The sequence below is a fragment of the Sceloporus occidentalis genome, unplaced genomic scaffold (genome assembly GCF_023333645.1).
Source record: "Sceloporus occidentalis isolate IW3139 unplaced genomic scaffold, rSceOcc1.0.p SCAF_5, whole genome shotgun sequence".
Lineage (NCBI taxonomy): Eukaryota > Metazoa > Chordata > Lepidosauria > Squamata > Phrynosomatidae > Sceloporus > Sceloporus occidentalis.
Genome location: NW_028316985.1, coordinates 21,590,048 through 21,606,027, shown reverse-complemented (window position 1 = coordinate 21,606,027; position 15,980 = coordinate 21,590,048). Strand labels below are relative to the sequence as shown.

The 15,980-nt window shown below is 38.4% G+C and overlaps 1 protein-coding gene across 12 annotated transcripts in view; it reads right to left on the bottom strand.

The window, feature by feature from the left end:
- Nucleotides 1–15,980, bottom strand: part of BICD1 (BICD cargo adaptor 1) — a 212,060-nt gene that overhangs the window by 89,340 nt on the left and 106,740 nt on the right. For 7 of the 12 annotated variants that reach the window (XM_089527838.1, XM_089527841.1, XM_089527844.1 and 4 more), the window contains one exon: nt 5,425–5,500. The exons of 4 other annotated variants lie outside the window; for them this stretch is intronic. In XM_089527838.1, the coding sequence (XP_089383964.1) occupies nt 5,425–5,500 (76 nt within the window). Of the gene's footprint in view, nt 1–5,424; nt 5,511–15,980 lie in introns of those variants that run through there. One more of the 12 variants, XM_089527846.1, reaches the window with a different exon arrangement.

Sequence of the window (15,980 nt, the reverse complement as noted above, 5' to 3'; positions counted from 1 at the left end):
AGCTGAATTTTATGTAGTTAGGGTATATATGTTTTGAAGCCTAAAATACGTCTCTTTTCAAAGCTAGAATCCCAGAAAAAACTCCACAGACAAATATGTTTGTACCACAGTCACAATGAGATTTGCCATCTACCAATGCTACATAGTGCAAGAAATGGATTAATCCAAAAATACATAAAACCTTATGCTAAAATTAATCACTCAGTCTCAAAGATGCCACTAGATTATTTTCCCACCACTTTTCCTTTTAACACTTAAATTGTTACTTATGTATTCTACATATATACAAACAGTTATAGTAGGTAAGTTAAAGTACCCTTACTATTAGTCTGCCTGATGTTTGGAAGAAACTAACATTTGCTCAGGAGGTACAATGGTAGAAGGGCCAATTAATATGTTTTCCTGAATGTTTGGCAGAGGAATTAACCTAGCACTATTTATAGAGCCAATGTGGTGTAGTGGTTTGAGCACCAGACTACAACATTGGAGACCAGAGTTTGAACTGGCACTCTGCCATGGAAACCCACTAGGTAACCTTGGGCAATTAAAACTCTCTCAGCCCCAGAGGAAAGCAAAAGCAATCCCCTTCTGAACAAATCTTGCCAAGAAAACCCCACAAAAGATTCGCTTTAGGGTTGCCATAAGTCAGAGACAACTTGAAGGCACCCAATACCTCAGTTAACAAAGTACAGTACTCCCTCAGTTCTTGCAGTTTTAAAACTTGTGTCCCTCGTTTATGCGCAAGGGACGGAGGGGGAAACAATGGGCTGTGTGTCTGAGGCACGTGCCTGTGCACTCCCACAGCCACACACCTATATTCATGCCAATGGGGCTTGAATATAAGCAACACTCTGTTTTCACGAGGGGGTCCGGAACGGATCCCATCCGAAAAAGGCGGAACAACTGTAATTGTGTTCCTGGGAATTACTTCTTAAACAGAATATCTGGTACAAGGGGCAGAAATAACATGGAATGAATAGGACATGTTCCTGCACTACATAAAAGAAGGGCTCCTCAGTGTGTTTCAGCTTACGTTTTAGCCCAAACTAACAATATGTTCATGTGAAATGAAACAACCAGATCAGGTAAGTGTTGCATAAGTAAACAAAAACATGCTGAAACTTCAAGATACAACTTTAAAGCTTCTTCCAAAATGCCTCCAGGGATTTCCTTTCTTTCCCCAGCCCCCACTTTCCTTATTGTTTCTATTTTAGTGGCCAGAGCTTTGAATCTACACCTTTTAAAAATGCTGTGGATAGCTGGGGAAGCAGATTTAATCTGCTCTCCCCTTTTCTCTCTGTTTTGCTATTAATTCATCCATAATAGAAGATCTGGGAGTCAGCTGCTGTTTACCTTGCCTGTTGCCAGCAGGCACACACAGCTGCAGTACGATTGGCTAGGATACAATCCTGTTCTTTCCTAGATCAAGCTTTATTTTGTTGTTTACTGCAGACACATTGCTGCAACGTTATGCCAAAGGTCTGTGTTTCTCCAAACTTCCTTACCCATCCTCCCAATGCCAATGCTGTTTTAAAAAAACCATTCAATGCAGAAAATAGAGGGCTAGATAGACATAAAAGTGAACTTCTTTATCAGAGGCTTTGTTAACTGAGGTATGTCTGTACAGAGTTGTTTGGAAGGCACAACTGTAAAGCATTTGACAGATGGTAGCATACACTCCTGATATATGCTTTTCTGAGGTACTGTGCTATAGGTGAAATTATATTTTCAATGCTTGCTATTTTAAATCAAGGACTACAAGAGCATTCACAAAACAGAGCAAAGGAAAACTCACATGGGAATATAGTATTTAAAAGCAATCCTTTAAAACAGGACGCTGTTGGTTTTAAAGTTCAAAATAGTCTCAAAGCTTGCATGGGCACAGAGGGGAAACAAGAATTGCCTTTTTTAAATGGCTCTGTAAGGGGAGCCTATTAATGTTTCACAAGCCGATATGCGTAGAGTTGCAGAAGAACACTGAACAGAATCATCTCTGTAGCTGCAAAGGCACTAGCTAGGAAGAGGACAATGTTTTATTACCAGTAAGTTGTATTTGAATGGCAAAGCTATACAATACATGTGCAAGCTAGTGGGAGGCAATTTGCATTTCTATCAACCAAAGGATCATGGAGGAACCAATCTTCAGCAGAGGCAACATGCAAATATTTCTAATGTTTCTGTACAAAAAAGTTCACAGAAGTTACTAAGCCATAAAATATTTTACTGCCCCACCTGCCTATGCCTATATCTACATTAATAATTTATGGGACACTGACAGTCAAAAAGAAAAGGACTATTCTTTGCCATTCACAAGCATCTTTCTGTTAGAAATACAAAGAAAAGAGGGAATGAGCAGGGGAACAAATCTCTTCAATGTTCTGCAAGAGAAAGCAAAAACCCTTTTTTCCTTTGCTGTATCTATATACAGTTATGAGTAAACTCCTATAAGTAGGAATTATCAATCAACCTCCCCGCCCCCCAATTTAGAAAACTGCAGTTTTCTTTCCAAACTGGGCGTAGATGGATTGAATTAAGTCGTACAGACTGAGTCTCCCCGATCTGGAATTCTGAAATACTCCAAAATCCCAAACTTTTTTTCATGGATGGCTGAGACAGTGACACCTTTGCTTTCTGATAGTTCAGTGTACACAAACTTTGTTTCATGCACAAAATTATTTAAAATATTATGAATAAAATTACCCTCAAGCTATGTGTATAAGGTATATGAAACATAATTTAATGTTTAGGTGTGAGTTCTATCTCCAAGATATCTTATGTATATGCAAATATTCCAACATCAGAAAAAATCCAAAATCCAAAACATTTCAGGTTCCAAGCATTTCGGATAAAGGAGGCCCAACTTGTATGATATGGCTGGTTTCTATTCTGGTATGGATTTTTCAAAAGTTGTCCAACAAGATATGAATAATTGAACCACAAGCCACACCCTACCAGATCTTCAGTAAACATTAACCCTTGGAAATGAAATTAATTCTTCAACAAATATTGTAGGATGTTTGTTCATCCGAAGGCTATGTTTGCTTTGTTGGAAGGAAAGAAGCATTTTCAATCTGGCATTAGTATGATTTTCTTGTGCACGTTGCACAGAACCAAATTGTATCTGTCAGTATTTACAATGTTTTAGCAGATTAATTAGTTAAATTAATAGATCACAGTCTCTTAGGCCCTATACAGACTGGCCTGAAAAGCCGGCCTGTGGGCAGTCAGAGCCCAGCATCCTGACGATGGATGCCCTAACTCAGCCCACAGGGTGTCATGATACCATGCCCCATTCCAAATGGCACATCTCTGGCGCTGCATCCAGATGATGCAGCACCAAAGGGGAACCATACAGTCACACTGCCGCAACTATGGCACCCTTTGGAGGGCACAAAAAGTAGCTGCTTTTTGCAGCTGCTTTTTGCACCCTCTAGAGTTCAGATCAGCACCATGGCATGAGGTTGCCGCAGCCCCAATCCGGCCAGGAAAGGGGCAGCCTCCCGCGCCCCTTAGGGGCAGTCTGTAGAACCCCTTACTTAACTTTAAAAAGACTCATGATTAATTGTCCTTCAGATTTTTTAAAAAAGAAGAATATTCATTATTTTGAGTATCAGTGAGGGAAAGGAACCCAGTATGTATGGGAGGGCTTTTAAACTTCTTTGCATGCGACTTTCCTAAGCTGTTTTTGTTAGAAAAACAAACTAGGAAGAGGGGAAGTTGCCTCTCATTTCATCTGGTTCATCTAGCTAAGTATTATCTACAGCAGAGAGGAGAATCATTTGGCTCTCCAGATGTTACTGGACTATAATTTTTAGCAGCCTTAGACAGCACAAGGTAATAGTGAAGATGCTGGGAACTGTAGCATAACAACATCTGGAGGACTACATGATTCCCATCCCATAATTCCTGACTGTTGGCTAAACTGACCGAAGCTTCTGGAAATTCAAATTCAAGAAATCTGCACAAGGTTGCAAGAGATTTGTTGCCTCTAAATTCTGACTTGCCCTACACAATGCTGTTGTCTTTATGTACCTGTAACTTTGGTACTGTAAAACATAACTGCAGCATGAACTGCACACCCTTCTCATACAAAGTGGGAGTTCTTTCTGCATGTGCTTTCTCATATGTTTGCAGTATGTATGTGAATACTGCAGCTGTGTGATCATGACTCATTGCATTGGTTGTACATGTTGAGTCTTTCTTATCCACAACTCTGAAATCCCAAATATTCCAGAATCCAAAACTGTTCACATGGGTGGCTGATACAGTGACATCTTTGCTTTCTGATGGTCCAATATACACAAATGTTTCATGCACAAGATTATTTTTTTAAATGTTGTGTATAAAATTACTTTCAAACTATGTGTATAAGATATATATGAAACATAAATGAATTTCATATGTAGATGCAGATCACATCTCCAGGATTCCTAATTGCATGTTGTATCTCCCTTACCAGAAATACTTGGAACCAGAAGTGTTTTGGGATTTGGGATTTGGGATTTTTATTTAGATTTTGGAATATTTGCATATACATAATGAGATATCGTGGAGACTGGATGCAAATCTAAACACAAAATTAATTTATGTTTCATATACACCTTATACATATAGACTAAAGGGGTTTTATATATAAGATTTTTAATAATTTTGTGTGTGAAACAAAGTTTTTGTATCACCAGAAAGCAAAGGTGTCACTATCTCACCCACCCTTGAAAATAGTTTTGTTGTTGGAGCATTTTGGATTTCTGAATTTTGGATAAGGAAGACTCAACCTTTATGTATATGAAAATATTCCAAAATCCAAAATATCTCTGGTCTAAAACCTTTCAGATAAGGGACACTCAACCTGAATACAGTTGTCCCTCCATATTTGCTAGGGTTAGGGGAACAAGACCCTCATGAATATGGAAAAACCGCAAATAACAAAAACACTGTTTTTACCTGAGAGGACACCTCTCTTGGACTCTCTAGGTCCTCCAGTGCAACTCTATGGTCAATGTCCAACATACACTGACCATAGAATGGCTCTGGAGTAGCTACAAATGGTCTTTCAGTGCAACTTTTAGTTAAAGTTGGCCACAGAGTTGCACTGGAGGACCTAGACAGTCCTAGAGAGAACATATTAATGAAATCCGTGAATAATCAAATCCGCAAATATCAAATCCGCAAATATGGAGGGATGACTGTATTAACATATTTGCTTATAAACATCTGAATAAGTATTTGATCTATTATTGTTGTGGTTGCTTTGTAAATTCAAGAAATACAGAAGACGGGGAGTGGAAGAGTAGGGTAGAGGTTAGGATAGGAGTGACAGGTGCATAGAAAAGGAGTGTAGAATAATAGTTATTTCCCTTTGGCAGACTGATTACAGCATGCAGTGAAGACCAACAGGAGAAGAAAGAATAGTTAGTACATTACCTGACAGTCTGGCAGTCTTGCCTCCTGGCTAGTTGTGAGCCGTGTGGCGGTATGGAGGCAGCAGGCTGCTGACAATCTACAAGAAACTGATAAATTAGACATATATACAAAGAGACGACACAAGGGGTTAGTAAATAATAAACAGGCAAGGCAGGTAAAGGAAGAGATTTAGTGAGGAATATACACTCATTTGATGAGCTAACAGGAATAAACTGGTAAGGTGTGACTGGTTCTTGCATTAAACCTGATTCAATTTTTTTTCAAATTGGCAAGGTGCCCAGATCACTGTGTGGTGTAGATTTGGGTTCAAATTGCATTGTGTTGACAGAATTACTGTTAGTGTTACAAGTTAATAACCCTTAGCCTCAATTTTCCATCTCTAAAATGGAAATTAGTCATCATAGGATTTCTGTAAGGAAAAGTGAGAATATTAAATGTAATTTACAAAAAATTAAACAAATAATGGATCTCATGTGTACGTACATGAACACGTACTGAGTACTACTGTCTTCAATGGGTTTTGGCATGCCTGATATTTTCTAGCATTCAACTCAAAAAGTATTTGGCACATTCAAATTATATTCTAGAAAAACACTGGGGAAGTCACTCAGATAAGTCATTTTCTGCCAACTTTCAGGGATTGGAAATGTAACTACTTGGATAACAACTCTCAGAATCGCCTACTCAACACTGGATTTGGGAGTTATAGTCCAAAAAAGTAATTTGTCCAAGCTCTGCTGCCATGTTACAGTTTCCTGCTTCCACATACTTCTGTTGGGGCACACACAAAATTTTAGCAGAATCTGGCAGGATTACCTGATATGTTTATTCAGTAATAATTTCCATTGTGCACAAAGTACTTGGTAGACTAATTTTTGTATCCCTACAAAATAGGGACATTGCTGTCTGACTGCTGAGTGTGCTTCAGCATAAATATGACTTGAAAGTAATGTCTACATCTTCATAATGATAAGCAAAGGGACTAATTACCGTACCATATTAAATTGTGGTAGATGAAGGTTAATTTTATAGAAATGAAAATGAAAATTACATGTTGTGCAAGAATACATTCTGGATTTGATATACCTAGAAGTTTACTAGTTTATATGTCAGGAAGAAAATACATATACTTGGACATAATTACATTATTTTAAATCTGTACATGCTGAAAATGTAATGCTAAGAATCACAGTACGTACTAATTATAGACTCTTCTGTTTGAGTACTACACAGAACTTAACATTCTTGAAAACCTGAGAACTATGTACTTTGGAGATCCCTTTAAAATAAATTTAATTTCCCACCCTTACATAATAATTTTTTTGGGAAAGTTTCAAGTTTGAATCTGTCTATGACAGAGTACATGTTTGTTACTTGAGAAGCATATGTGATTTCAAGCATGTCAGTAAATATATGCCAGATGTGTGGATTAACATTGCTTCTGAGTTTCATTGACTGCACCAGTAATTGTTAGTGTGGTTTTGTTTGCTTGCTACCCTGATTCAGAGCCTCTCCAGCCAAGGAAAATCATAGCATCATACCAAAATGTCTCTGAAAGTCCAAGGTTTTGCTCCTGCACACAGAAATTTTATTTCGGAGATCTACATGACGTTTTCCCCATCCCAAAGTATTTCTAGGGAACTCTTCGGACTACCAAGGACTTTTCATTCCCACCCACTCCCAGGTCATCTTAAATTAACCCAGGATTTCCTTACATGAAATGTACCACTCCATCAATAACTGTTTGTGTTAGCTAAAATAGTCATTGTCAAGATCCAGATCCCAACAGAAATCAAGAGTGGGGGAAGAGGAATGCGAGAAATAAAAGAAAATGATCCTAATGTGTGATATTGCTAAAGCACTTGTACACTTTGATTATAACTCCTGAATAATCATTACAGAGGGTTGGTGAAACTAATAAAAATCACTTGCCTGAGTCTGGACATCACACTTGATCAGTGAGAGAGGGAGAAGGAAGAACACAAGGGTGGTGATAGTGAAAGAAACCTGGTATAATTAAAAAGGGGGGGAGGGGGTGGATGCAAAACTATGACTATGGAGATAAAATTAAAACAAAAAGAACAGGAAAGTCTTGATATTTCCAGGGACTTTCTGAATAAGCCCTCATATCAAGTTTTAATGGCATTCTTTAGTCTTCCTTGGAGGTCTGCACTGCCCTCCTGTGGCACATACTATATATGTTTGCAAGTTACATTTGCTGGCAAGGTAAAGACAGTGTATTTATGACCTTGGGGAGGACATTTTTCTAAATAAATTTGGATTATATTTGGCATGGTTTACCAAAACAGAACCTAAAATATATCCTATGCAAAAAGCATGGAGGACTTCTTTAGAAATTCAGTATTCTCTGCATAACAAAGGAGCCTGTAGCTTCACAAAGGATGGAGGCACCTTTGATCTCAACAGGAGCATCTCTTTTTGTCTTGCCTTGTGTACCCATATGGCCAGAAGGAGGAGGTCCTGCCTGCAAGAATTTCCCTCCAGTACCCCCTGAACTGAGAACAATCACATTTTGACAAAATGCAGGCTTGGGACTAACATCGACTTAATTCCCCCCCCCCTCCTGTATGATTTTTAACATCTTTGCCTAATAAAGAAGCAGTGGAGCTTCAAAAGCTTGCAAAGTGCATTTTGGTTGGTCCCATTAAGCTATCACTATTTTGTGGATTTTGCATGTTATTGTACTTTTCTACATGGTCAACATGGATAGGCCTGGGTATGTTATGATTATATAGTTAACCACCTTCAGCACTGTGCAGAAAGGTAAGATAGATTGTTTTTAAAGATAAATAAATAAATGGAGGTATTTTATCAACTGAGTGCAGTGACGTACTGCTGAACACAAAGGAAGGAGGACAGAGATACTGTATTTCCAGGTATAGGAACAGTGAGGCAAAAATAAAAGCGAGTTATTCTAATTCATAGTTGCAAACTGGGTTTTTATCCTAAGATCTACAGCCTTTGTAAAATAAATAATGTGAAACACATAGATCAGTTGGTTTGTAGATGTTTTTTGTTAACAAAAAGCTAGGATGTAGTCTTGAGCAAATTTCATTTCTCCCATGAATACTTATTATGAAACTATATTGCAGAATTTTATAGAAAAAAATTATAAGGACTATTAATTAAAACTGGGAGAGGGGGTCCCTAACTTTAAGGTTTGGGTGCTTCTGTGCTTTCAACTCTTGGAAGATACATGAAATATTAATATTTTAGAAGGCTTAGCAATATAAAAGTAAAGCAAAAATAAGAAAAGATAGGGTTTTTATATTATAAATAATTATAGACATCATTCTTAATGCTGTTGTCTTATATATTATCAACCTCCCACTTAGATAGTGTGCAAGCAATTTAAAAACTCAGGTGAATATGCATAGACTTTTTTCACTGATATCCTATTCTACATTGGTTTGGATCTGGCACAACAACATAAAGCAACTCAGCAAAAAAATATGTCCAATCACATAAGGTTTTGTTTCAATCCTATTATTTATAAATGGCTTCTAGGTGCTTTCCTAGCTCTTTTGACCACAATACAGGCATACATACAGATTACAGAACCTTTAAAACGATCCTTGAAAGGTTTATCGCATCAAGATGGATGCACATTTATTTTTGATGTCAGCAAGAAGGAACTTTAAAAAGATAACTTCCTTTACAGTATATCTTATATGAAGGCCCATTAAAAATCAAAATGTGCCAACACACACACACACACACACGGAAGCAAATACTGTACCTTAAGTTTTCAAAGTTCCCTCTGATGTCATTGTGTTCTTCTATTTTTTTCCACTGAACAAATAAGGGAGTATTGGAAATAAAGAGTATGTGTGTGAGTGTATTTAAAATTTCATATCCAGTCCCTTGTCAAATATGCCACAAGTTTGGAGCATATTGAACCACCTGTCCAAATGTCTCCAAAAATCAATTAAACTATATACACGGAATTTCAAAAAGCATTTTAACCACACACTGCAAGACCTACAGATATCCTTGTTAAATCCAACCTGGAGATAACAGCATTTACTGCCAATAGTCATCTTAGTCTGATAAGATGTCAAAATGAATTAAAGAAACGTCAGGTGTCTGAAAATTAATAAAGACAAAGAACTGTATGTTACCAAGCTATCTGCACAACAACCCTGCCAAGATGTGTGTATGTGTACAGTATGTGCGTATACACTATGTGTACCCACTACATGGAATTCCTGGAGTCTTTCTCAATAAATTACAAATTCTGGGATTCTATATACCCATCCTCTCATTTTCCCTAATGGAACACTGCTGAAATCACTGTCATGTCTTCCATAGGTCCCCCTCAAAAGGAAATTACTGATGCCTTAATTCCTAGCTAGATTTACAGTATCTGAAATCTCTCTCTCAATCTCTCTCTCGCTTTTAGTCTCTCTCAATTTCTCTGTGCCTCTCATATTCCCATCCCATAATCCAGACAATCTTCTTAGTTTATTCTCTTTCTTAAAGTCTTGTTTTGTTTTAGAGGGCCCTGGTTAGTTTTTCCTCCTCTTCACTGATCTTAATTAGAAGCATAATACCCCTCATTATAATAGTAAAAAAACCACACTCCAGGTAAAGAGCTCCAGGTAAATGCTAATGAAGCAAAAAGAATCAAATAACTGATTATTATGGAATATATGTATTTAACCTGTTTAGTATACATGTTCAAGAAATGTGACCTGCATATTAATCATGAAGCAGCAATGTTGAGAGAGTGCTTCATAATCTCCAAATTGTTGTGGACTTTCAAGTGGTTCCAATTTATGGCAACCCTACGGTGAACAGGGTTTTCTGGGCCTGACAGTGTGTGACTTGTCCAGGGTCACCCAGTGGGTTTCCATGGCCAAACAAGGAATCAAACCCTATCTTCAGAGTTGTAGTCTAATGTTCAAATCCAATGTATAAACGTCTAGGTGCTGGTCCTTTTCTTTTGTGTCTGCTTTGCGGTTTTAACCCAATACCTCTTTGCAGCAGCAAATAACGTCGTTTAGATAGTTTGGGGTGTCTTATTGGAGTAGGAGCACTGGGGACAACAAACACCTATTTTGTGATAACAAAAAGGCTTTCCAGGTACTAGGACTTCTTCTTGTAAATAATTAAGTAAATAATAGGTCTTTTGCAGTCAGGTAAGTGATAATCTAACAATTAAACTATCTGGGGCACTGCTACTCAAAAAGATGGTCCATAAACTGGTGCTGATACCTGGAATTTTGAGGAAAGAAATCTACAATTACATCCAAAGAGGGCAAATATGGTACAAAAAGCAAAAACAAAATAAAAACCTGCTGGTCCCTAACCTCACATAGATTAAGAAGCATCGATGTAGGTCATATATAAGTAATTGGAACCCATATACTCTTTTCTATTTCACTGTCTGCAGTTCCATGGTTTATCTGTTTGCTGAGAAACCTAATGTGGTTAAATAACCTATTTTGATCTAGAGGGGATATGACATCCTCTCCCACTCTACAACCTGCAGTCTTCCAGGAAGACGCTGAACTGCATCTTCCTTCAGCCCTAGCTACCATAAATAATGATGGAGGATGATGGGAGTTGCAGTCCAGTAACATTTTGCAAAGAGCAGGTTGCCTCCCTCTGCCCTACATTAATGCTTTTGTCTTTTCACCCAAACTACATTTATGCCTTTGTGTTTTCACTCAAGTGTAAAATAGGTTTCTAGGAGAGCTGAGCAATTAGAGTTTAGAAGTTAGCACTTAAGATATCGCAACTAATCCAATCACACATATACATTTATACATAATAGTATTATTGCTCTTTAGTCCCATAGGTGATGTCAGTGCTGGCAATTAATTCTGTGCAAATTTTTCTGTGTTTAGATTGATTTAATCTCAGTGGTAAAGCTTGAGGAACTATATACCCATCAGACCTAGTTTACTAAACTCATGGGAAACCAGAATAATCAGAGAGAGACGTTTCCTCCAAGGAACCTTAGGAACATCAAGGGAGTTCTCTGAGAGAATGGGGAAGAAAATGGCAAAGGTCATTAAATCTAAGTTTCAGTACAAAGTTATCTAGTTTGAGGCAAAAATCCTATCTTCACATAGGCATAAAAGGACTGTGAACAGAACATAAATTATGCAAAAGCATCCTGTAATTTGAGATTAACTGTGTGAAATAAATTGAGCTTTCATAGATTTGGTCTACTTACTCTACGTCCATGCACCTGAGAACGGAGACCAAATCTACAAAAGCTTATGCTACAACTTCTTTCAAACAGTTAAGTCAAACAGTTAAATCTCAAAGGTGCTAAAAGATCCCTTTGCATACTGATATTCCAGACTAATACGGCTAGATCACAAATGAGTTATTTTTATAGAATCTTAGGCCCATTCCGCACAGGCAAAAAGTACGTGCTCGGCGTGTACTAAGGTTAGAAAGGGGCGTCCTTTCCGGACGCCCCTAACCCTAGTACACGCAGAGCACGTACAAAATGGCGGCGCCCATTCTACATGGGTGCCGCCATCTTGACATAGCGAAAGCTTAGCGTTTGCATGTCTTGGCGCCATTATGATGCCGCAAGTGCACCAATGGCGCTTTCCGGTGTCATAATGGTGCCGCAAAAAGAAGCCGCTTTTTGCGGCTTCTTTTTGCTGCTAGGAGGAGTCGCGCAGTTTGTCCGCTGCGGCTCCTTTGCATAGCAAACACCAGCACCAGCAGACCGCCCTTTTGGGCGGTCTATAAAGCACCATAGAATCATAAAAGAATCATAGGGTTGGAAGAGACTGCAAGGGCCACCCAGTCCAACCCCCTGTCATGCAGGAACTCTCAATCAAAGCATCCCCAACAGATGGCCATCCAGCCTCTGCTTAAAGACCTCCAAGGAAGGAGACTCCACTACACTCCAAGGGAGTGTGTTCCACTGTTAAACAGCCCTTACTGTTAGGAAGTTCTTCCTAAATAATAATAATAATAATAATAATAATAATAATATATCCCGCTTTCTGTTACCACAATCAAAGCGGCGTACAACCTTTAAAAAAAATACTATATATACAATATATTTATAAAGTTGAGGTGGAATCTCTTTTCCTGTAGCCTGCATCCATTGCTCTGGGTCCTAGTCTCTGGAACAGCTGAAAACATGTCAGCTCCCTCTTCAGTATGACATCCCTTCAAGTATTTAAACAGGGCTATCATATCGCCTCTTAACCATCTCTTCTCCAGGCTAAACATCCCCAGCTCCTTAAGTCGTTCCTCATAGGACATGGTTTCCAGACCTTCCACCATTTTAGTCACCCTCCTTTGGACACGTTCCAGTTTTTCTACATCCTTTTTAAATTGTGGTGCCCAGAAGTGGACACAATATTCCAGGTGGGGCCTGACCAAAGCAGAATAGAGTGGCACTATTACTTCCCTTGATCTACATACTATACTTTTACTGATGCAGCCTAAAATCGCATTGACCTTGTTAGCTGCCGCATCGCACTGTTGACTTATGTTCAACTTGTGGTCTACTTGGACTCCCAGATCCCTTTCACATGTAGTCTCCTTCAGCCAGGTGTCCCCCATCCTATATCTGTGCATTTTATTTTTCCGCCCTAAGTGCAGTACCATACATTTCTCCCCGTTGAAGTTCATTTTGTTAGCTCTGGCCCAACTTTCTAGTTTATTCAAGTCATTTTGAATTTTGAGCCTGTCCTCTGGGGTATTAGCTACTCTTCTTAATTTGGTGTCATCTGCAAATTTGATAAGTATGCTCCCAATTCTGTCATCCAAGTCATTGATAAAGATGTTGAATAGCACTGGGCCCAGGACAGAGCCCTGTGGGACCCCACTGGTCACTTCTCTCCAGGATGAAAAAGAGCCATTGTTGAGCACCCTTTGGGTTCGGCAGTCAACCAATTACAAATCCATGTAACAGTTATGTTGTCTAGCCCACATTTCACTAGCTTGTTTGCAAGAATGTCATAATTTATAATTATTTTATCTGTTTGAAAATAAATAGGAAATAGGTGTTATCCTGTTATTCAATATGCTAGCTATGCTATGTCAGTCACAACCATACTAGCTTTTCTGCCTTCATTTTCAACAACCATTTTATGCAAGTAAGGTGTTCTTCTTCCGACACCAGTTACACTAATAAAAGTGTTCAAAGTTTAGAATTTGTTTAAATTCCTGACCAGGAACCAATTAATAACATATATCCTTTTTTTGTATGTATCCTCCTTCACCTTCCACACCTTCTGCATATGTATCTTCCTTCACATTCCAAGTAAATTTGGGTCAGACATAAGAAGTGAGTTCTTCATGTAACATTAATTTAAAGTATTTATTGACCTGAGCTGTAGAAATGTTCATTGGCCTAGATGCTTTAAAGGGAGCATGAGACATAATCATAGTCAACAGTGTTGAGATGGAACTTACATGCTTAGAGGCATGTGTCGTGTCTTTTTAGATTGTAAGCCTGAGGGCAGGGAACTGTCTAATTAAAAAGATTGTATGTACAGCGCTGTGTAAATTTACAGCGCTTTCTAAATAAAGGATGATGATGATGATGATGATGATGATGATGATGATGATGATGATGATGATGATGTCTGGATGTCTATGAGCCTTTACATAGTGCTCCCCCTGGCCTCATGTTGTCCTGTGCATCAGCCCTGGGCCAGGATAACTCATACTAAATGTGGATCCGGCTCAATCCTGTCCCAAAGGGTCTTAAACCTGTCCAAAAAGACCAGCTGTGTGCTGTGTTGTTTCTAGAAGACTCCATGGTGACTGATGGCAGACTGGATGACCTCATGCATCCTGTAACTGCCTCTGTCATTGTGTCCGCTGAAAAGACCCGTCATGCCCTGTGATGTTGGAAGGGGATGCATAGCCACATAGGTGCAGCCAGGTGCCCCGTTTCCACCCTTATTGGCTGGAATGAGAGTCTTCTCAACAGATGTGACAATGGAGGAAAGTCTGGTGGTAGCAGGTCTGTGGCATGGCGGCCATAGAGTGTGTAAACATCCAGTTGTAAACACCCCAGTCCAGGAACTGTCCTGGGTTAGGACACATGCAGTCCTGCCTGTCTGCTTTGGGCCTATATCTGGATCTTCAAGACAAATGATCAAGGAGACCTGTTGCCTTCATGCCCAAAGGGTGGGCAAGAGTGTGCACCTCTTTGAGGCATTTGGCTGACCACTGTTGGAAGCACAGTGGTTGATCAGATGCACTCTTGATCTAATCAGGCATCCTGAACTGTGTATTTTTCCAGCTAGTAACAATCCTATTAGAGACTCCATAGATAAAAATGATATGCCTTGCTTAGAAGCAAAGAAGCAAGCAACTGGCAGTTAAAATATAATTCATTTGCAATAGATTCAGTTTCCTTTTCAATCAGAGATGCAAACTAATGGTTATTTAATAGTAAATATAATTGAATGAATATAAAGAATAATAATTTTGCTCTGTACTTTGCCAAAAATGATTTTTAGAAGAATGTGCTAACGTTTGTGCAGATACATAGTTTTAAATCATTCCTCACTAAATCTACTGATAATCCAGCCAACAGGTTAGTAAAGTAGCAGACATAGAAGAACAGAAAGGGTTTTTTTAAAAATGCATTCCCTAAATTGCACATTACACAGAAACAACATTTAGTAGTAAGAATGTAAGTGCTCATATTAAAATGTGGCATATACTGCATTTACATGACTTCAGGAAAAAACAGCTCTTATCAGCACATTAATTCTGATACCATTCCACATGACAAATGTCTGAAGTGAGGCATAATTTGTTGGACACATTCAAAGTTGTATAAAATTACTAAATGATCAAGAGATTAAGAGGCACAACCAAAAGCTGCTGTCATATGTTACATAGTGAATATCCATGTTACACTTGCATTAATTTTGATAAACAACTTTTGAATAGCTCAATGGATGAGAACTAACAGTATCAATATAAACAATATTTTCAACAAAGTTCAGAAAATCAAAACTGGACACTAAAGTGACACTAAAGACACTTAAATAACAGAAATCTGTGGAGGCAGCACAGTGACCAATGTGTTACATGCATAATACTCTATATCAGCATGCCAGCGATTGCTCCAGTATTACTGAAACCATTGCAACCATGTGACGATTTGACTTTCACAATGTGCCACATGTAGGTTCATTTTCAAGTGGTGACCACACTTTTAAAAAACTTAAGAATTAGGCTTCAGCTGGAACCTGTAATGACAACTTCAAGATGAATGCATTTTTTAACTTTGAGCTATTCTACCTGTTAGTGAGATCACAACTGTTAGTATTAATGGTTGGAAATAATACCTGACAGTTAGGCATGTATTCTTTACATCAATCCATCCCAGCTATTTTATTTAACAACCTCTGACAGAGAGAGTACATAGTGTCAGTAAAATAAATGGTTTTAATAAAGTGAACCTATTTTATAAAATTCAAGATTAAGATTTAGAAATTAATATGAGAGGCATAGCAATGGATCTGAGGCATTACACCTATTAAATTATATTGCTCAGCATGAAATGCATGGTCTCAGTCTTATCT